This window comes from Triticum aestivum, chromosome 5A (genome assembly GCF_018294505.1).
Source record: "Triticum aestivum cultivar Chinese Spring chromosome 5A, IWGSC CS RefSeq v2.1, whole genome shotgun sequence".
NCBI lineage: Eukaryota > Viridiplantae > Streptophyta > Magnoliopsida > Poales > Poaceae > Triticum > Triticum aestivum.
The window spans coordinates 143108978-143129388 of NC_057806.1; the positions used below are offsets into that span (position 1 = coordinate 143108978).

The 20411-nt window shown below is 44.0% G+C and overlaps 2 protein-coding genes across 5 annotated transcripts in view; both read right to left on the bottom strand.

Annotated features, from left to right (window-relative positions):
- Positions 1-8141: 8141 nt before the first annotated feature.
- Positions 8142-14058, bottom strand: LOC123102666 (glutathione synthetase, chloroplastic). Of its 2 annotated transcripts, none has more exons than XM_044524090.1 (13): positions 13797-14055; positions 13441-13610; positions 13129-13204; positions 12867-12997; positions 12352-12474; positions 12188-12268; positions 10783-10863; positions 10608-10677; positions 9903-10024; positions 9552-9691; positions 9262-9454; positions 9035-9161; positions 8142-8496 (listed from the first exon to the last, which is right to left on the bottom strand). In XM_044524090.1, the coding sequence occupies exons 1-13, from the start codon at positions 13905-13907 to the stop codon at positions 8494-8496; spliced, it is 1428 nt and encodes a 475-aa protein (XP_044380025.1). In that variant the 5' UTR covers positions 13908-14055; the 3' UTR covers positions 8142-8493. The 2 variants fall into 2 exon arrangements, with proteins under 2 accessions (XP_044380025.1, XP_044380024.1); XM_044524089.1 differs by lacking the exon at positions 8142-8496 and adding an exon at positions 8611-8949 and having other exon boundaries at positions 13797-14058.
- An 808-nt stretch (positions 14059-14866) lies between these two features.
- The window catches only part of LOC123102665 (AP-5 complex subunit mu), a 6199-nt gene continuing 654 nt past the window's right edge, over positions 14867-20411 (bottom strand). The window contains exons 2-8 of one of the 3 annotated variants that reach the window (XM_044524087.1): positions 20290-20411; positions 19677-19985; positions 19216-19499; positions 18211-19106; positions 17733-17789; positions 17319-17366; positions 14867-15255 (exon numbers count right to left, since the gene is read on the bottom strand). The exon at positions 20290-20411 is cut by the window's right edge and continues 3 nt beyond it. In XM_044524087.1, coding sequence (XP_044380022.1) covers positions 15181-15255; positions 17319-17366; positions 17733-17789; positions 18211-19106; positions 19216-19499; positions 19677-19985; positions 20290-20411 — 1791 coding nt within the window. In that variant the 3' untranslated portion in view covers positions 14867-15180. The other 2 variants (XM_044524086.1, XM_044524088.1) reach the window with 2 other exon arrangements.

Below are 20411 nucleotides of genomic sequence, written 5' to 3' on the forward strand. Positions count from 1 at the left end.
ACTGAGAAATCAAACTTGGTCACACCGATTTGCAAGTTTCGGTCAGACCGAAAATCACAAGTGCAATGGCCTAAGACAAATCGGTGAGACCGATTTCTACAACTCGATCGGTCCAAGATGAGTTCGGCAAAAACCTAACCCTAAATTTTCAAATCAAAACTAATCTAAAGGGAGTTTTAGCTGGATAGAGTGATCTCATACATGGTAAGAATCATGGCATTGGCCTAAGTGCAGGAATCGGAGGTAAAGATTGCACACAGGGGTCGAGTTCATACCCTAACACGACGGTGAACTCGCTACGGCGGCAACGGCGGTGAAGATTCCCGTTGACAATGGTGGAGACCAGCGGCGATAGGTCGCTGACGATGAGGAGATGATCCGGAGACCTGAGTCGGCAGAGGAGGACACGCGCGAGCGAAAGGTTTCAGAGGAATTTCCAAAATTTGACCCGTGAGTATATATATCCTGACCCTGTCGGTGTGATCGAGTGGAACGACTCGGTGGCACCGAGATGCAGAATCGCAAGCGGTTACTGCAACTCGGTGTGACCGGACTGTTCAAATCGGTTGCACCGAGATTGAAAACCTAGATCAACTCAATGAACTCGGTATGACCGAAAGGAATGAATCGATCAAACCGAAATACACAGATAGGTTTTGGAAGTTTAAGTCTATGACGAATCGGTGACTCCGAGTGCTCCTCACCCAGAGGGTTCGAATCTAACTTTATCAAACTTTGTGATATAGCATGAATAAAGTTTGAGACGCGAAAATCATAGATATCTAGAGGGAGTACTTAGGCATTCTTGTCCATCCATTTGGCGAAAGAAAAAGACCAAACAATCAAAGCAACAAATGGATGTCCTTGAATGAGAAAAATATGCAATCAACATGCTCACACAATAAAATGGCAAATGAAATATGTGGCAAAGCATGCACAAACACTCTAGCATCTATGAAGCAATTGGCGATGACTAGGTCATCTATATATGAGTATATTGACTGAGGAGTCAAATGAGAACATTTGATCGTAGGTCATACTCATTGTTTAAGCACAAGTGGGATTACCACTTTTACATAAAACATTGTTGTGTTCACACCATTAGAGTTGCTCTAGATTAATTCTTAGAGTAAAGCCCCCCCCCCTAGATGTGATATCCCCCCTAAGAGGGATGAACTAACCTTGGGTTTTGTCGATGATGACTTCATGTAGATGTTGAAGATGTGGATGCTCATTGTTGATGTAGATCATTTGGAGCAATCCATTGGAGTGAGTTGCACTTTCAATACCTACACGGGTTAGTCCCACAAGGAACAAACAAGGATATCCATGGACATAGAGTAAAATTCGCATAACATGACGTCCATGAAAGCATTAGGTTACCTTGTCCCTTGTCTTACTAACAAGAGGGTTTGTGACTCCTTGAACTAGTGCTATATGTGGAAGTTGTTTGCACTTGTTCTCGCCAAAATGATATGAGTGAACTATGTTGGCGGAGTCACCCTCAAGAACTCTCTAGTTCTTCTTCTTCGGGATCCACATCAACTTGATGGGAATCCTTGGAGTTGTAGTCGTACTTGATGAAGTAGAACTTGATGTAGTCTTGGGAACCCACTTGACCAAGCCCTTGGGAGCTTCTTCAAATGCATCAATCTCCTATTGAAGCTTGTCCTTCCCTTTTTGCTTGTGGTCTTGTGGTGGAAGATCATCTTGAGCTTGTGTTCCCTTGAAAGAAGTAGGATCATACTTCTCTTGTTGAGGAACAAACTTCGTCTTGAGGTATTGATCTTCTTCCTACTCAACTCCATTGGCATTGAACTTTCGTTCAAAACCAATGCCTTGATTCTTCCGGTGCCTTCCTTGCTTGCGTACAATTTCCTCAAATTGCTTACTTCCGGCAAGGCTCTTGTAAACACCTTTCTCTATAATTCCCTTCAATAAGCTATTTTCTTGCTCAAGTGTAACTTGGCTAAGAGAATCATTAGTGGAATCAAGAGAACTACTAGAAGCAACAACATTGGATTTAGCATGATTATTGTTACTACTAGAAGAGGAATCTTTCTTACTCTTGTTGCTTGATTTTACTTGTGGCATGTAAGTAGACAAGAGTAAACGCTTGGCAATGTAAGAAGAACTTTTCTTGTGAAGATCATCATTGATGTCCTTTAAAAACCCATGATCTTGCTCTAGGTTGAGCTTTTCAAAGCGTAGCTTCTCATGAGTCTTTAAAAGTTCTCGATGATCTTCTAAGGTAGTTTCATGAGCTAACTTAAGAGTGTTTAGTTCTTTAGTTAGACGCTCAATCACCTTCTTATCATCGTCATTCTTTTTATCTTGATTAGCATGATTAATAGCAAGTTCATCATAGTTTTCATCACTAGAGTTGTCAACAAGTAAATCATCATCACCTAGCAAATCATCTTCATCACTATTGAAATCAACATACTCGGTGTGTGATACCTTTGGGCCTTTACCATGAAGCATCTTCCAACTCCTTCATTTGGCGAGTCAAATATGTCATAGGAGTTGGTTGACACAAGTGCTAGACCGGCAACACCTTCATCTTGAGTATATTCGGAGTTGGAGTGATAACTTCTCTCGGAGTGGTGGTCGGAGTCGGAGCCGGATACCCATTCACCAACATGAGCTTGATGTCTTCGCTTTGTATAGCTCCTTGATGACTTGTCCTTCCTTTCCAAATCCTTGCTTCTGCAAGAGGTTCTTCGTTCATAACGATCATCTCTACTCCTCTCTCTTGGAGGTGATTCTTCTCTTCTACTTCTCCTTTTAGGCGAGTCTTCTCTTCTTTTGTAGGGAGCCGTACACTCATTGGAGTAGTGTCTGGGTCTTCCAAAATTATAGCAATTACGCTCATGACTAGAAGATCTTTTGTAATTGTAGGACCTTGACTTGGAACTTCTTTCTTTGCTTCTACTCTTGTAGAACTTGTTGAAGTTCTTCACCATTAGGCTCAATTCCTTATTGAAGACTTGTTTCTCACTTGATGATGTAGGAGCATCACATGAGGCTTTGTATGCACCACTAGACTTGTTGTGAAGCTCTTCTTTATCCTTGAGTGACATCTCATGAGCAACAATTCTACCAATGACTTATGTTGGCTTGAGATCTTTGTAATTGGGCATCATTTGGATTAATGTGCACACAGTGTCATATTTTACATCCAAGGTTCTTAGGATCTTCTTGATGATGAATTTGTTGGTCATCTCTTCACTTCCTAAGCCGGCAATCTCATTTGTGATGAGAGCAAGCCTAGAGTACATTTCAGCGACACCTTCACCATCCTTCATTTTGAACTTGTCAAGTTGACTTTGAAGCACATCCAATTTGGATTCCTTGACGGAGTCGGTACCTTCATGCATATCAAACAAAGTATCCCAAATTTCCTTTGCATTCTCAAGACGGCTGATTTTGTTGAATTCTTCGGGGCACAATCCGTTGAAGAGGATATCGCAAGCTTGAGCATTGTATTGCAGCATCTTCAATTCTTCCACGGTAGCTTCACGATTTGGTTCTCTCCCATCGAAGAATTCACCTTGCAAGCCAATACACACAATAGCCCAAACAGCGGGGTTATGTCCAAGAATATGCATTTTCATCTTATGCTTCCAACTAGCAAAATTAGTACCATCAAAGTAAGGATCTCTACGGTGGTAACTTCCCTCGCTAGATGCCATACTCTCCTAGGTTGTGAAACCAAGGCTATGATCACTAAAGCTATGGAAATCAAGGCAAATGGAGACCAAAGCTCTGATGCCACTTATAGGATCGAAAGTATGTCTAGAGGGGGTGATTAGACTACTTGACCAAATAAAAATCTAGCCTTTTCCCAATTTTAAGTCTTGGCAGATTTTAGCAACTTATCACAAGTCAAGCAATCAACCTACACATGCAATTCTAAGAGTATAGCAACAGAATATAAATCATCATATGAAGGTAAAGGGGGGGAGTTTGAGGGGAGAAAACGCAATGTAGACACAGAGATTTTGGCGTGGTTCTGATAGGTGGTGCTATCGTACATCCATGTTGATGGAGACTCCAACCCACGAAGGGTAACGGTTGTACGAGTCCATGGAGGGATCCACCCATGAAGGGTCCACGAAGAAGCAACATTGTCTATCCCACCATGGCCATCGCCCACGAAGGACTTGCCTCACTTGGGTAGATCTTCACGAAGTAGGCGGTCTCCTTTCCCTTACAAACTCCTTGGTTCAAATCCACAATCTTGATAGAGGCTCCCAAGTGACACCTAACCAATCTAGGAGACACCACCCTCCAAAAGGTAATAGATGGTGTGTTGATGATGAACTCCTTGCTCTTGTGCTTCAAATGATAGTCTCCCTAACACTCAACTCTCTCACACAGATTTGGCTATGGTGGAAAGATGATTTGAGTGGAAAGCAACTTGGGGAAGGCCAGAGATCAAGATTCTTGTGGTTGGATTGGAATGTCTTGGTCTCAACACATGAGTAGGTGGTTCTCTCTCAGAAAAATGAGTAGTGGAAGTGTAGGCACGTTCTGATAGCTCTCTTCTCGAATGGAGAATGGGTGGAGGGGTATATATAGCCTTCACACAAAATCTAACCGTTACACACCATTTACCAAAATCGGTTAGACCGATTTAGTTCAAAATGTGAACGTGAGGCATTTTGGTGGGACCGACACGATCAACTCGGTGAGACCAATTTTGTTAGGGTTAGGGCATAACTTAATCTCAGTGAGACTGGTCACATGAACTCGGTGAGACCGATTTCAGTAATAGGCAACCAGAGAGTTGGTCAGGCAAACTCGGTGGGACCAATCGCTCATTTTGGTGAGACCGAAATGTTACGAAAAGGAAACAGAGAGTTTGCATTGCGAACTCGGTGGGACCGATCGCTCAGTTCGATTAGACCGAAACGTTACAAAGGGAAACAGAGAGTTTGCAATCCCATCTCGGTGAGACCGAGATCCCTATCGGTGAGACCGAACTGATTAGGGTTTCTGGCTATGGCTATGTCAAATGAACTCGGTGGTGCCGGATAGATCAAATCGGCGGGGCCGAGTTTGACTTTTGGTTTGGGACATATGTGGAAATGAGAAAGTGGTTGAGGGCTTTTGGAGCATATCACTATGCATTTTGAGCAAGCAAGCCATTAAGCAACACCTCATCCCCTTTTAATAGTATTGACTTTTCCTATGGACTCAATGTGATCTTGGATCACTAAAATGAAAATGTAGAGTCTTGAGCTTGTGCCAATATGTGTCCTTAGCATTTTGAGGGGTCCACATCTCTAGTCCATGCCATGCCAATCATTGAACTTTCTGAAATGATTATCTTGAAGGAATATTAGTTCAATGAGCTATATGTTGTTAATAATTACCAAAACCACCTAGGGATTAGTTGCACTTTCATGGACCCATCCTTTCTCCTTTCATCGTGCTTGGTCCTAGGTTGCTCCAATACACCTATAGACATAAGAAAAGAACGAGAAGTAACAAAAACCAAATAAATACACAAATGTGCAATGCTCACAATGATAAGTATAAAAACCGGTAATCATGCATAATGGACATATATTTGGTTCAATGGGACATAATATATGAAGAGAACATGCAACATATGAGCTCTAAAAATGCGTAAAATATAGAGCCATCAGCAGCGCCGATGGCCCTCGGCATTGTCAGCTCATCCTCTTCGGCCAACGCCTCCTTCCCGCTGGGGTTTTCTCCTTGTTCGGCATACGCTCCATCAGCACCCGCTCTGGTAAGTACAATTTCCCCCTTTGCTGGTAGATGTGGATTAGGGTTTGCATTGTTAAGCATGGATTGGATTCGCTCAGATTTGATTCGATCCGATTCCAATCGAATCAACTCGAATTCAATTGTCTGCTTCTTGACTGTTACTGTATATGCACTGCCTCATTGCTGTTAGATTGCTAGATTAGTGCACTGCCTTGATGCAAACTAGGTGTGTAGTTGTAGATTTGTGCTTGCAAGATAGGTAGTCACATTGGATGATATTCATGCTAGATTGGTTGATGTTCATGCTACACAAGTTGCTTGTTGTTCATGTTGCACAAGTTGCTTAATGTTCATGCCAATTGCTTGATGTTCATGCTGCACAAGTTGTTGTGTTGTTCGTAGTTAGGGTTTTGTGCATGATTTCAGTGTGTGCATGGTGATTAGTGTAGGTTGGACAAATGTGCATGCTCATATGCATTGTCGGACCATTGTGTTTGCTCGTTTAGGTACTAGTACCAACCAACATGCTGCCAAATGTGGGTGTCCTGCTAATGATTGGCAACTACCACAACTTGAAGTGCTATGTTAAGACCATAGCACAGATTTGGCAACTGCCATTGATCCATTGCATGCTCATATGCATTGTAGGACCATTGCATGTTTAGGAACTTGCCAAACTTGCATTGCTATGTTTAGATCATAGCACTGATTTGGCAATTGCCACTGATCTAGTGTTATGATCTAAAACAGAGCATTGCATGTTTAGCAACTGGTACTGATCAGCGGCAGTCGCCCAAGTGCAAGTGCCACTCAACTACCACTATTCAGTGCCAGTTGCCAATGATCATCTCACTGATCATTTGCAACTGGCAGCCCTTAGAGGCAGTTGTCAATGCCCTGTTACTAACACAAGTCATCTTACCTTGAAAGATCATGAAGACGGAGTGGGACGTAGCCGGAGGAGGAGCGCAGGTCATGGCTGGCGCCGAGGGCTTCGAGGACCTGATCCCGACGAACCGATGGCTCAAGACAGTGAACCTGCTTGGCAGGGTCACTGCCATGAGCCAGCCATGGTCACAGGGACGAGCACCGAGGACCGGCCACGAGGAGGGGGGACGAGAGCCGCTGCGTTTCTACATGCAGATCAAGGACATGGAGGATCTCGCCATGCTCGTCATCCCTCGCAAGTTCACGGACATGCTGGAGCAATGGCTGGTGACGAAGCCATCGCACATCATCGGGCTGTCGGCCAACAAGTGGTGCGAGTTCTGGGTTCAGGTCCAAAACTTCCAGAGGCACATGGTCCTTGGTAAGGGCTAACAGTACTTCTGCCGCCGCCACAGGATCATCCCCGGCAACCTCCTCGTCCTGCGCATCTCTGGACTTGGCTTGAAGGTTCAGATCTACAACCACAACAACTCAATCATGTGCAGGGTTCGCTGCACCAAAAATAGTTGCGCCGGTGACATTACTCTTGCGATGTAGTCAGTTTGTGGTGATCGTTTGAACTTGATGTTAGTTTGTGGTGATCATTTGAACTTGTGCTGAACCTGTTAATATTTTGGTCAGGATCAGCACCCTGGTTTGAAGCAAGGGCATCTCAAACCCCTGTTGTTTTAACTTATGGTCATAGTTAATGTAGTTTGACTGTTAATCTACTGTTCTTTCCTGTCTATTTTGTGTTGTGATGTCTTCTTTGTTGTTGTGTGCCTGATGTTGTGCTACAAATGTGGTGGTAAGGCCACCACATTTGAAAGGGGTTGGCACAACACAAACATGCACTCAGCCAAACAGCCATGGTGTGCATCTACTGACCCCTGAAGCATAAATGTGTGCAACCAAACAGCCAGCCCTAAAATGGCCACTGATACAATGCCGGCGACCAAACAACATGCAGATGTTGGTTTTTCGCCTGTTTTTGCTCAGCCGGGCTGAGTTAAGACGCAATGCAGGCAATATTAGAGAAGACAACCAAACACGTCATTAGTCTATGATAACCAATTTTCTTCTTGAATTCAACATCTATATATTTCATGGCACTAATCTACCCTAGAGATCGTGGTGCTGACAGTATGCAACTTTACGCCATTAGTTATGGCATGGAACAATAGATGTGACTCCACTGGCACTGAGCCACAGATCAGGAAAACAAAGGAAATGCTAGCTAGCGAGGCCAAGAGAGATGCATGACAGACGGAAATAACAGAAAGTTTGAAATGCATGCCTTCTTTATTTGGCCTATTGATCTGCTGGACTGCTTGATTTCGACAACATCTTGACTGGTGCATGATAGCATCCAAAGCATATGATCCATCTGGAAAGAGCAGGACAGCAGAGCGGAGGATCTTCCATGATGATCATGCCCATATGGTATTTTTTACACTCAAAAAAGTTGCATCTCACAGAATTTTTAACTTCTTCATATATGATTGACCAACAGAAATGGCAACGCTGAAAATTCACATTAACAGTGCATAACACAACTGCCTGGCCCCGAGTCAAGGGTGTAGTGATCCACGAAACAAGAATTTGTAATCCGTTTTTTTCACGGGGATTATTTTTCCATACATAAACATGTCATCTATACATGACATTTATTCTTCACCCAGTGTGCTGTATGCTAATGGCTGACGTCTGCAAATTGTGCAGCAACTTTGTTCATCTCATTTGTTGCGACCGATGCAACAGAATGCTAAATCCATGGTAGGTCAATGCTGGTTCGGATTTGTAGCTGGTATTCCTGAGGTTATGTCACTGCAAGAAGCAAACCTTCCATCAACGACTACCCATGTAGGAAAAAAAAGCCAAACTTTTTTTTAAATAACATTTCTAAGCCAAACTGAAAGAACTCAGTGCACATCCGCGACCAAGGAAGAAAATCATGTATTTAATGTTTAAGCACTGATGGGATGCATCTTTAACACTGCCACCTTTTCCAAAAATCTGTAACACTGCCTACAGCAGTACATACGAAGAACATGTTTCAAATAACTATGTAACATACTGGTTTGGTGCCAAAGAAGCCTACACATTATAGATAGGATATTTATGAAGCTTTGAGTTTGATAAGTCGCTTCCGAAATTATCAATGTCATTTAGATTTTCCTGGCTGTTTGCACCAATCCATGGAGAGGCTGGAATGTTTTTCTTTATCTATTTTTTTCCAGATTTCCCCAACAATATCAGACAGGTCACAGGACCAATTACCTACAGCCAATGCATTTCAAACAAAATATAATTTTATTGTTATGAAATGTATGTGCACAAACTAATGTGAACCACCGTGTATCACCTTGTCGGTCAGGTATAAGCTGTCCAAAACAGCAAATCCCGCAGCAACACCGCCTTCATCCGAAGAAGAAACTTTTGTTCGCATCAAGTAACCACACTTATCATTGATGATCACCTTATCTTTGTTCCTGAAATCAGATATCAAGTCATGACCTGTTTGTCAGAAGAAGCACCATCTTATGAGGAGCGCTAGTGTTTGGACTTCTGTGTTTCAAGCACTTATTATACCGCAGGTAGGCTCCATATATCCCAAGCTCAGATACTGTGAGGGCCTCATGGCAAAAACCACCACGGACCAGACTAGCGAGAGATGCTTTGGGAAAGATTCTTTGCATCAGTATGTAGGCTGAGAGAGCATCTCCTCCTTCCTTCTTGAGTCTGATCAGAGCCTCTCGCACATCAAGACCGTATATGTTGTTCCCTGTGCACGAATAGCATATCAACAAATAATGAGAAAAACTACTAAGAAAACAACTAATGAGCAAAATAATATCCATATGTTACTGCATAAAACAAACCTCCGCCTTCACGTTGAGGCTTCAAGACAAACAAGTCAGGGTTTTCAATCGCAGATTTGACAACCTCTTTATCATCCAAGCTCCATAGCCCTGCAAAGCATTGACGGAGCTTGGCAATTTCCTCCTTATTTTCAAGAAACCTGTGGAGGGAACAAATTATGCTCAGATAGGCTTTTAATGTCTACCAAAGACTGATAATTGATCTGATCACTAATGGCAGAAGTACAGCGACAATACCACAACGGGTCTTACTACCCTATGTTCAGTCATGAACTTAGGTAGACCCATAGTGCTATATGCAGTTCACATCATTGGAATATTCAAGTCATTGGTACTCAAAAATTGAATCACCTTTCAAGCACGTTAGGTTTTGCTAGTTCTTGTTGAATCTTCTTGGTCCCCACTAAATGATATGATATTGAAGGACACTTCACAGCAGATGATTGTTCCATCAAAAGCCTTGCACTCCATTCCTAGAATATATACAAGAAACATGCCATGGGGATTAACAACAAAAACAATTGCTATACATCCACAAGACATACACAAATTTTGCTTCAGTGTTGACCCTATTAACGACTAGTGAAATCAATATATACAAGGGAATGTAGAAGTATTTGTTGAAGTGTATATGTGGATTGCTAGCCCTTTCTATTAGTTCGGACTTTTGGTTGTGATGGCTAGTGCATGAAGGTTAATATGGTATATCAGAGCCTAAGGTCTTGTGTTCAAGTCCTGGCTTTCGCAATTTATCCTCTGTGTCCACGTATAGGCCTCTTGAGCCATACCTCTGAGTCTATTCACGTGTTGACTTCCCACGTCACACGTGAGAGGGGGTGTTGAAGTGTATATGTGGATTGCCTAGCCCTTTCCATCAGTTCGGACTTTTGGTTGCGTTGGCTAGTGCATGAAGCTTAACAGTGTTCAAATATTTTAAAATTTAAAATGATGCCATATTATCTCAAAGAAAACACTTCTATGGTAATTTGGTTTTCAATCAGAGGAACTGTCACAAAAAATGCTGTGTTGAAGGGTGGAAACAATGTATACACGTACTGCTTCTGAAGGATAATCGTTTGGTGTATAGCCAGCTCTAAAATACACCACAGCGACCTTCCTGCCATTTCTGCATTTTCCAAAAATACTTTAATGAACATTCTGCAAGACTGCAGCAATCGCTAAACTGCCAAGTGTCAAGCCGCAAACAATAAGCCAATCACAGAATACATACACAACAAGAGTTCCATCAAGGAGAACCTGGCCTTCAGCCTCCACCTCTGACAAGGTCTTCCTAATAGTTGTTATGCCATGTGTAACAAATTGTCAAGGGAACACAAATTTGACGTTGAGACTTGATGTAACATTTTAGCATCTGGACTGGGAAGAAGATCCTGGAGACAAGCAAATAACCAGAAGTACTAAACAGTTGTCATATGACAAGATTGAGCTATAGACTAGGAAGGTGGACCAAAGATGGCATGCGGAGCATCCCATGGACATCACTGTGAACCCATCATCAACCCCACAAACTCCAAGTGGACCGATGACAAGAGCTCACCCGTGTGCCATCAAACTGAGGTGACTTCACTCCTACTTGAGGTCCCTATGTATTTGGATGAGACATGGCTTCTAGCTTAATCCGGAATGCTATGTATGCTTAGATATGAAGGCATGAAACCTGGAGAAGCAAGGAAGGAAGGCCAAGTCCCAAGCGAGGAGCGGAGACTCAAAGACGAAGAGAAGGAAGAAAACCAGTGCAAAATCTGCACTACCGAACAGTCGGGAGAGCGCTGGCGCCTCGGCCTCAACCCTCTGGAGCGACCAGAGGTCGAGCAGACTGTCCTGTCCAACCAACCAGACAGTGTCTAGTTGGCGCTCGCACCTCGCCCTCGACCCTCCAAATCGACCAGACTGTCCGGTCGGTGCTGAAGCCTCTGAAGAATTGCACCACCAGACTGTCCCGTCCACTCTGACCTAACTGTCAAGTAGTTCTGTCTGTGCAGATTTTGGGTAAGGTCCGTGTATCTCCCCTCCCCATACCCCTTCGTGCCTAGGCTATAAATACCCGTACTTCTCTCAGATCTAGGGTTAGCAAAGTATAGACTAAATCTTGAGAGAGCTTTGCTCAATCTACCCTCTCCCTTGGAGATCAAGAGCTCTTTCGGGAGAAGAATCCTCTTGGATTATCAAGACATCCATATCCTTTGGATTGGGGAATAACTATCTCTCAAGACCCATCTCTCCTAAAGATTTGGAAGAACTACCCTAGTTATCTTTTCCTTTTGTTGCTGCTTGGATCTTGATGTGCGTCTCGTTTTGGCATGAGATTTGAGTACTTTGGTGGTGAATCTTGTCTATGTGAGTACTTTGGTGGTGAATCTTGTCTATGTGAGTGTTTCCTCAAAAGTTTTCCACAGTTGTCACCCAGATCCACCTCCAAATAGTGAAGATCGGGCCATTCCTACGGTTTGCCCCGTATCAAGATGGCAACTGCATTGGCAGGAAGAACATCTTAACAAAGCAAACTTTAAGCAACTGAGTCATGGCATTTTTGCTAAGCAAGAACTTGAGTTATAGAAAATCATATATAATTTTCATCATTAAGAGAAGTGCCAAAGCAGATCACAAAAGGATATGATTCCCTCAAATATTTGACAAGCCAGTATTGGTCATACATATTTCTTTCTTCGGGCTGCACAATCATCATAACTACAGCACTGAACATTTCATGAAAAAGTGTGTCAGTTAATACTCAATTGGTTAGCTATAATATGCATGATTCAGCTAGAGCGTACCAAACCTGTCAACATTAAACTCATCCCATGCTTTGGCCAATGCTTTAGCAAATTGACGGCTTGCATCATTTCCAGGAACCCTTTTGGCATCTAGACATAATAAATTTCCATACTGATTGATCAAGGTCCTGCATAGCAATTAGTGATCAGTTGATTTACTACACATACTGATGACCTAATAATAAACCTGATTAGAAATACCCTGATAGGTACAAAGTAGAAAACTTCATAGTATCCATTAGTAAGACTTAGTCAAATGTAGAGAAGTTTGGCTTAGGACAAAGCTAGAACTTCAAATAATTTGGAACGCGGGAAGGAATTCTTACTTATCTCTAAGTAAACATAGAAGACGTACTATTTAACATCACAATTGCAATGCAGAAACGTTTAGAAGTGTACAAATAATTTTTTGGACATAAAAACCATGTGTACAATTACCTAGCCAGATTTCTCAAGTAAAGGTACAGTGTAAATACACACAAGCATAGCAATGTAATACCAAAGATATGTTCTACTTTACCTGTGAAGCTCAGTCACTATTGAACAAAGCCCAGGAAAAGATACTGAAATAGTGTTGAGCTCTATTTGGAGAAGAGAATTGGTTTCTGAATCCAGCATATAATCTGATCGGTGCAGCCCCAGTCGGATATTCTAGTGAAAAAAGTAGCATTTGTCAGTACCATACAGTAAGGACATCAACCAAAATAAGACCAAGAGACTAGATGGATCTATTAATGTTCAGGTATAGAAGTTGACTGAATAGTAGAGGTGAGGTGAATAACCTCCTCCTTGTTTGCATCCATCATCTTCCTGTGAATATCTAAGAGCCTAGAAGTGAAATCATCAACCTGCCTTGTTCTGAAAGTACAAGCATGACTGTATCAGGCTATCAGCCCAAGAGCTCCATTAAAATCCTTATCAAATTATCAACAACCTGATTCGTCAATATACAGCCTCTAAAATAGTTTTAAGGCATATCTACAAGAATAATTGACATGATTTTGTGAACTGGTACGCTTCTTTTATCCTGGTCAACTTGCAGGCAGAGGCTGTGAATGAAAATGTGAAGAGGTTAACATGGCAACGGAACTCACTTGGACAAGGAATCCTGCAAGAAATCCCCATCCAAGCTAACACGATCCACGAGCTCGTTGAAAAGCGGGGCCAGCTCGCACGCCTGACTCCAGAAAGACTCCGGGAGACGCGACGGGAGCAGGGAGATTGGAGCGTGGACCAACCCAACCCCAGGAACTGTTCCTGATCTCTGCAAGAGGACAAGCAGCAACAATGAATGTTTGGTCATGGACGATGGATATTCCGAGCTCTGCTCATCGCATCAAAGCTCACTCAAAGATTGCTCATTCAAAGATTGCGGTCCTGAGCTTGGCCGGCCGATCCAAGAAGAGGTTGATTTCCATGGAAGTTTGAACCGAGGAGGCGAGAACCTTACCGGGTCCGCGCGGTCCCCGACGACGAGTCCGTGCATCGCGCACCATGCGGTCGCCGACCGCGCCATCTCCTCCACCGCAGCGGCGTCCGCCTTTCCCTCGGTGGTGCTCATCGCCGGCAGTGGTGGGTGTTGGGCGTTCGGGCGCGTGCAGAATTTCTGCGTAGTTTGAGGTGGTATATTCTGAATTTGAAGCTTAGGTTATCGGTGTGGTGGGGTTTGCGATTTCTAGGAAAATGGAGGGGGCGGCGAAGGCGGCAGGGTCAGGTTTGGTCTCTTAAAGTGTGCCGGTCACTTTCTCTGCTTGGGCAGCAGCCTCAAACATTTTCTTAAAGAAAGTCCTCCAGCAGGAAAACTGATGATGGATTCTGTGGTAATGGACCAAAGCGAATCCAAACCATTCTAGTACAGTACCATGCAGACTAAAAAATAAAATAAACGCTAAATAACAAGTAAATTTAGTTAGATTGCCATGTTATTTAGTAGTAGTACCACACTATTTTGTCTTGCAAAATTATATCGCAATGCAGTTCCATTAGGTTTTCTTCCTTAATATCATTGGGAACCATAGAGGAAATCTTGCATTGTAGGGTACAGAAACTGGAAACAGAAAAGTTTACCTTTTTCACAAAGAAAGAACGGTGGTGAGCTATACCACTTTCCGCACCTCCAATTTGTGGTACACAATGACATAGGAAATTGCTTTTAGAAAGACACCCATGTCACCCTTCTTAAAAGAGATTATAAACTGAAAAGGGGGATAATTGACCTAAAAGGTTTTTTCTTTTTGTTGAAAGTTGATCATCTCGACTCAATATTCGTGATTAGGACCATGTTACTTTTTTGTTAGACTAGCTTGTCAAGACAATCCCGAATATTCGGCCGCCCCATCCCAATGGCATCATGCATGATATGACCAACAGATTAGTGTCTCGATTCACTGAACCTAAAAAAAAGATGCTGCACCCCATTATACATACTACCAGTAAGATGGAAGAAAAACTTTCCAGTGGTAACATATTTTGACGGGAGAAAGAAAAAAATCCAGGTGTCATGTTTGGCACGTCTCCAGCTTCGCAACGCACATTTGAGCGGTGATTATAGAAATAACATTACAACGAGCATCAAATTTGGATACAATGGAAAGAATCCAGGGGGTGTAGAAAAATTATTGCTAAGAAGAGAAGACCAAGGATTCGGGATCGCATAGAGCCATGAAATCTAAGCTCAGCATACAAACTTGTCTGACAAAAATGATGTACAGATCTGTTTCCCACTTGAAACACTATTTTCCTCAATTATATAAGAACTAAAAGAGAACTTCCAGCACAGCTCTGGTGGGACCAAAAACCCGTTGAGGGCCGTGCCTGGCGATGAACAGTGGCAATTATAATTCTTTTGGCAAAGCTGCGGAAGGACATTTTCCTAAGGTATTCCATAGTATGTAGTCTCCAGAAGAGGCCTGCCAAAGGAGAGCAATGTTATCAAAGAGTATCTTGTATTGATGGTGATATTTCGCCTTTCCGCACAGGGGTCTCATAACCGATTAGAAATAACACAGCAATTGAAGTGCAATTTATCTGTTTCGATAAACAGATCAAATGTCTATTTGTGGAACAAATCTTTTGTGATGTTAGTCTAGCATAAATTATATTCATGCTCAAGGTGTGAGTTTACAGATGAAAAGATAATGTCCCACAGTCCCAGGGAGGAAGTGGTGATAAGCAGGATGAAGAGGGAAAAGGCAAGTACGCATCAACTAGTCATTCTTCTGGGAAGCCAGAGTCCTGCACAGGCTGACCTCCCCCACCCCCACCCACACATGCTGACGCGTGTGCCTCACCGCCGCAGCCTGTCCAAACCACCTCCTCCACCAAGCCACTGCCACGGCCGATCGGTTGTCCCCATCATGGGCTCAGGGCTTGCACTTCCACGTGCTGAATTGTTTCAGGCGACTTGCGAACAGGGAACATGACTTTATTAATAGTGTGTGCAACAGAAGTTAGGAGGGTGCTTCGCATCAGATCAAAATACTTGTACTTAGTTCAGCACTAACAAAGCAAGGTAATATTTTTGCATAAACAAACCCATGCATGCACTGTACGATTCTTCCTGTAGTTTGTACAATTCTGAGGTTCTCGCCTCCCACCCCCGCTGGCGACACGAGGGTAACCCTAGCCGCCGGGAACCCTCCCTCTGCTCAACCCCCGCGTCGTCGCTGCCGGTCCCTGGGATGGTGGCGGCGGGTAGCCCCCCTCCTCCCCGAGATCCAATCTCATGAGCACGGTGCCCCCTTCCGGCTGTCCCACCCCTTGCCGATCCAGCCGGCGTCACGGCCTGGAAGTTCACCTCTGCAGCCCACCCTCCCTCCCCGTGGACACAGCCCAGCCTTGCTGCTGGCCGGTTGTGGACGCGGAAGCTGCGGCCGGTCGAGGGCCTGCCTCGTGAAGACGGCCCTCGTCTCCGGCGACGCCCACCTCCCTCGCGTTGCGATGGCAGCTCCAACGTGGCGGTTGTTGAGGCTACGGTGGTCAATTCCCTGGCATCGGCTACCTTTGACAACGCGTCGGCCTGGTGACGTGGTGTACGTGTGACATTGCTAGCGCTACTCCGGCCCCCGAGGCATCTGGACCTGCGTTCTCCGGTGTGCGTAGCTTGCCAGTGTCCTCTGTAGGGGATCCAGTAGCTGCGTCCCTTCTAGCTCTCTCGGCTCGTCGACGTCCTGATGGCTACGGCCCTGGCAACTCAGAGCTGCGCTCTCTCCAGTCCTAGCTTGTCGCCGTCGCTTCCCCTGGGTCAGTTCTCTCTGCCTCACCGCACCCCCGACCCTGTACACCTCCACGCCTCGCCTGGTGCCAAATCATATGTCGTGTGTCCGATGGCGCCAGGTGCTACCTTCCGGCGCCAACCCCCCGACAGACATGGTGGCTCCGGCCAACAATGGCTTCCTCATCTCAGATTCGGGATCCGGCGGCTATGAGATTGCTCGGTATCAGGCTAGGGAGAAATCTCTGCTCGGCTTGCCAGTGCTGCTGGCAGGGGCGACGCTCGCGGGTGTCGTTTTCCTTCTTGGAGGCGCTAACATGGCCTTCATCTCCGCCCCTTCTCCGGACCGGATGGCGGCGGCGGCGTGGTGGCGTTTTCCTTCTTGGAGGCGCTATCTTGTCGCTCACGGTGTCCCAGATGTTGGCTTTGGTGATGTTGGACGGCTTGCCGATTCGGTATGCCTCTCTTGTTAGGGGCTTAGTGGGTTTAGCTGTGTAGTTTCCTCTGTTCGGCCCGAGCATCCCCTGTCCGTCTGCTCCGGGTGCCATGTTCACGCATCCTTGTGTTCAAGCTATGTGATGTACCCCTATCTGCACTCATTCTAACTCCTAGCAATGAAAGATACGCAAGCTTTGCATATTCGTGAAGAAAAAAATGTACAATTCTCTTTGAGCAATTATTGAAATGTTGAGAAAAAACAGGTTTTTCAGTGCATTGACTATTTAAAGAGCCAAAGTCGGAGGGGAGGAGATAAGTCACCTGCATTGAATATTCTACTGGGGCTTTGACAGAAGGATAAATGGTTACCTGCAGAATATCGTACAGGAAATGTGGTGTTTAATTGTGACTCAATTATATTTGAATAAAGCATGGGAAGAAATGCTACAACAAGGAGAAAATAACTATTTCATAATGGAGGTCAGGACATGTAAGGGTGCGATTCTTGAGCAATCTCTTCAGCATGGTAGTAAGGAAACTGTAATATGTACCACCTATCAAGCACTACAACATAAGAACACGGACAAAATATGTGTGGATATCGAGTTAAAATTTCTGAAGAACAATGGCTAAAAAATTTGAGCTGGCATGAGGGCATCAACATAGGATAACAACACTAAGCTACTTGACTGAGTGGGTGAAGATGGTGATCAAGAAAGTTTGTGGGTAACTTACAGATCTTGGGTCGATTATAAGACCAGACAGGGTGCCACCAACTATCTTAAAAGACACCTGGGGAATATTTCATAATCCATTATAATATTGAAAAAACAAGTTCAAATGAGAAGTAAAGTGCATGTGTGCTGCTGTATGGATATCAGAAGACTTCACGGGTGTGCAGAAGGAAGAACAAATATGATACAGTGGTTGTTCCAGATTATACTCTCTGAACCCAGGTACAAATATTGAATGAATAACAGAATGTCATGCAAAATGAACAGCTGCATGATCCTATATCAACCAACAGAACAGAACAACTGAGAGCTACTATATGCTGAGAAAGTAATATGAAGAAGAGGTCAGGCATGTCAGAAATACAGTGACCAAATATGATTCTTCCCAATGATCTCATATTCAAAATAACATCATGAGACAAACACTGCTTGAAGGTCTTAACAAATTCCAACAACATTATGTTTCGGTAGAGGCAAACCTTAGCATAATTATAAGCCTGCCAAGACAATGGCTCTTCCAAGTCAACTGCTTGAAGGTCTTTGTTCATTTTTTCCATGAGGTAGTCATCCAAGTTGGCACCATTCTTAGTGCTATCTTGCTCACAATCACTATCTTCAGCAAATGCAGTGGTTGTGGCCGACCGAAATGATGAATTTACTCGCTGCGTTGTTCTAGGATGAAATCTAACAGTACCAGAGAAGGTAGCTTCAATGCTCCTACCACTGAGGCCCCGGCCACTTGAAACAATTCTCCACTCAATTAAATGTTCTGTCATTGAAACCGTCCCAACTGATGGATTTCCATCATATGATGCAACTCTTCTTCGAGGAAATGGCATTGTGACCATGCAAAATTCCATAAGAAACGGGGACTTGTAACCCTCCATCAATCTCAGCTTAAATAGAAAAGCACCTTCATTCTCAGATACCATAGACAACTGGTAGAACCCTTTAACAGGTGGATCGATGTTGCATGGAGCTTGATAGTGCATCAAAACGAAATTTCCTAGTGGTGGTTGAAATAGCAGAGATTGCTTATCACCAGTAGGCTCTGAAGCTTGAACACAGTGGTGGAATGATGATACCTCCACACGGGCAGTTTTTAACCCAGTCAGTGGCAAAGAAACATCAGGTAACCCTTCCAGTTCAGCCCTACAGGTTAGTTGTCCCGAAACGGAAAGGAAATCTGGCACATCATCACGGTCATATAGTGCAGCGTTTATAATCTCCAGGCTAGAAAAGAGAGTCCGTTGCCTCCCTTTGTATAGGTAAGGCTTCCAGGCAGGTTGCTTCTGGTCTGTCGGAAGAGGATCAGCTGAATACCCAGTTGTTCTAATCGAAGAAACATTGCCATAATTAAGATCCTGAGGTGTGCCTGCAAAAAGATACTGTTAGCTTCCTTGGCTAATCAATAAACAGATCCATGAAGCTAGATGATAGAACAACACAAAGTGTTATATTAGACATGATACTCGATTACTCACCAAAAGGCATAGCACCGATGATGAAGCTTCGTAGTAATTCCTTGTCAAAAGGTCTTATACCACCTTTTAAAGAGTCTGATTGAGCAGCACCAACAGGCGAGGAAACTGATGCAACTGGGGCTGCAACAGGTGCAGCGCTAGGTTTTGACCGGGCTGTAATACCTATGCTTCCAGTCAATGAATCTAACAGTCCACCAACAGAGGGGCCCGAACTAACGATCACCTCTGGTTCAGCAACATCACCAGTAATTATGTCCCCAATAACATTCGCAACCATAAAGGCCCTATCATGGAACATGAAGTATGAGAGTCCAACTATTGAACATGATCGTTAATTGGTTGATATCAGTATAAAACTCACAAATATTTTCGTAAAATATATGAGTTGAAAATGGGGTTGGTAATGTAAAGAATGAAACAACAAAGAACACACATAAATAAGGTAAACAAACTTACATTACCCTGTTATGCACGGAAGATTGAGCAAAATGGAAGAAAGATTGCCATTCTCTTTGGCTGAACTCCCGCAATCAGGTCTTTTCAATAGGCTCTCGGACGCTCTAAATGACTGAGGATCCACCAGAGGCAGCACAAGGACATAATAACTTCCACGTTTCTGAAGAACTACAGGACACAGCATAAACCCACCCCCTTCCTCTTTGTCAATTTGAAGCGATATAATGTGGCGAGTGATTGGATCATCGACCCAGGAATCTGACCCCACAGATGATAAGCTTGTGCGGATACCAGAACCACGGGCCGTGCCTTCCCTGCAAAATGTCAAATTTAAGTGTTTATCGCAACTACGTATTTCATAAGCTATGAACATACCACAACATATGTTGATCCAGTTATAGTCTCATCGGTGGATGAACTTCCGAACTAATATGAATACCTATCTCGGATATATTTATCCTTTGTTCAGAAGAAACAGGCATTGCTAAGTAAAGATCCTGCATCTAAATCACAATTCACTTCCAGGACGAGCAACATAAGTATCTACTGTAATTTTTACTCGACCACGCCAATTCTCCGGAGAAAGCTAGTACAAGAACCAAGAAACAACGGCCAAACCTTCTCCGGCGGTTGGCAAACGCGGCGGCGACCTCGTAGTCCGCCGGCAGCGGCATCTCCGCGCCCTTCCCCGCCCCCTCCGCCTCCCACGCGACCCGCCACCGCTTCTCCACCACTGCAAA

Excerpts from the sequence above, each read along its gene's own strand:
- LOC123102666 (XM_044524089.1), bottom strand. The coding sequence starts at position 13,907 with ATGAGCACCACCGAGGGAAAGGCGGACGCCGCTGCGGTGGAGGAGATG. Across the intron at positions 13,205-13,440 it reads TTGCAGGATTCCTTGTCCAA|AACAAGGCAGGTTGATGATT; the intron begins GTGAGTTCCGTT and ends TTGTACTTTCAG. Across the intron at positions 9,692-9,902 it reads AAACCTAACGTGCTTGAAAG|GTTTCTTGAAAATAAGGAGG; the intron begins GTGATTCAATTT and ends TTCCCTCCACAG.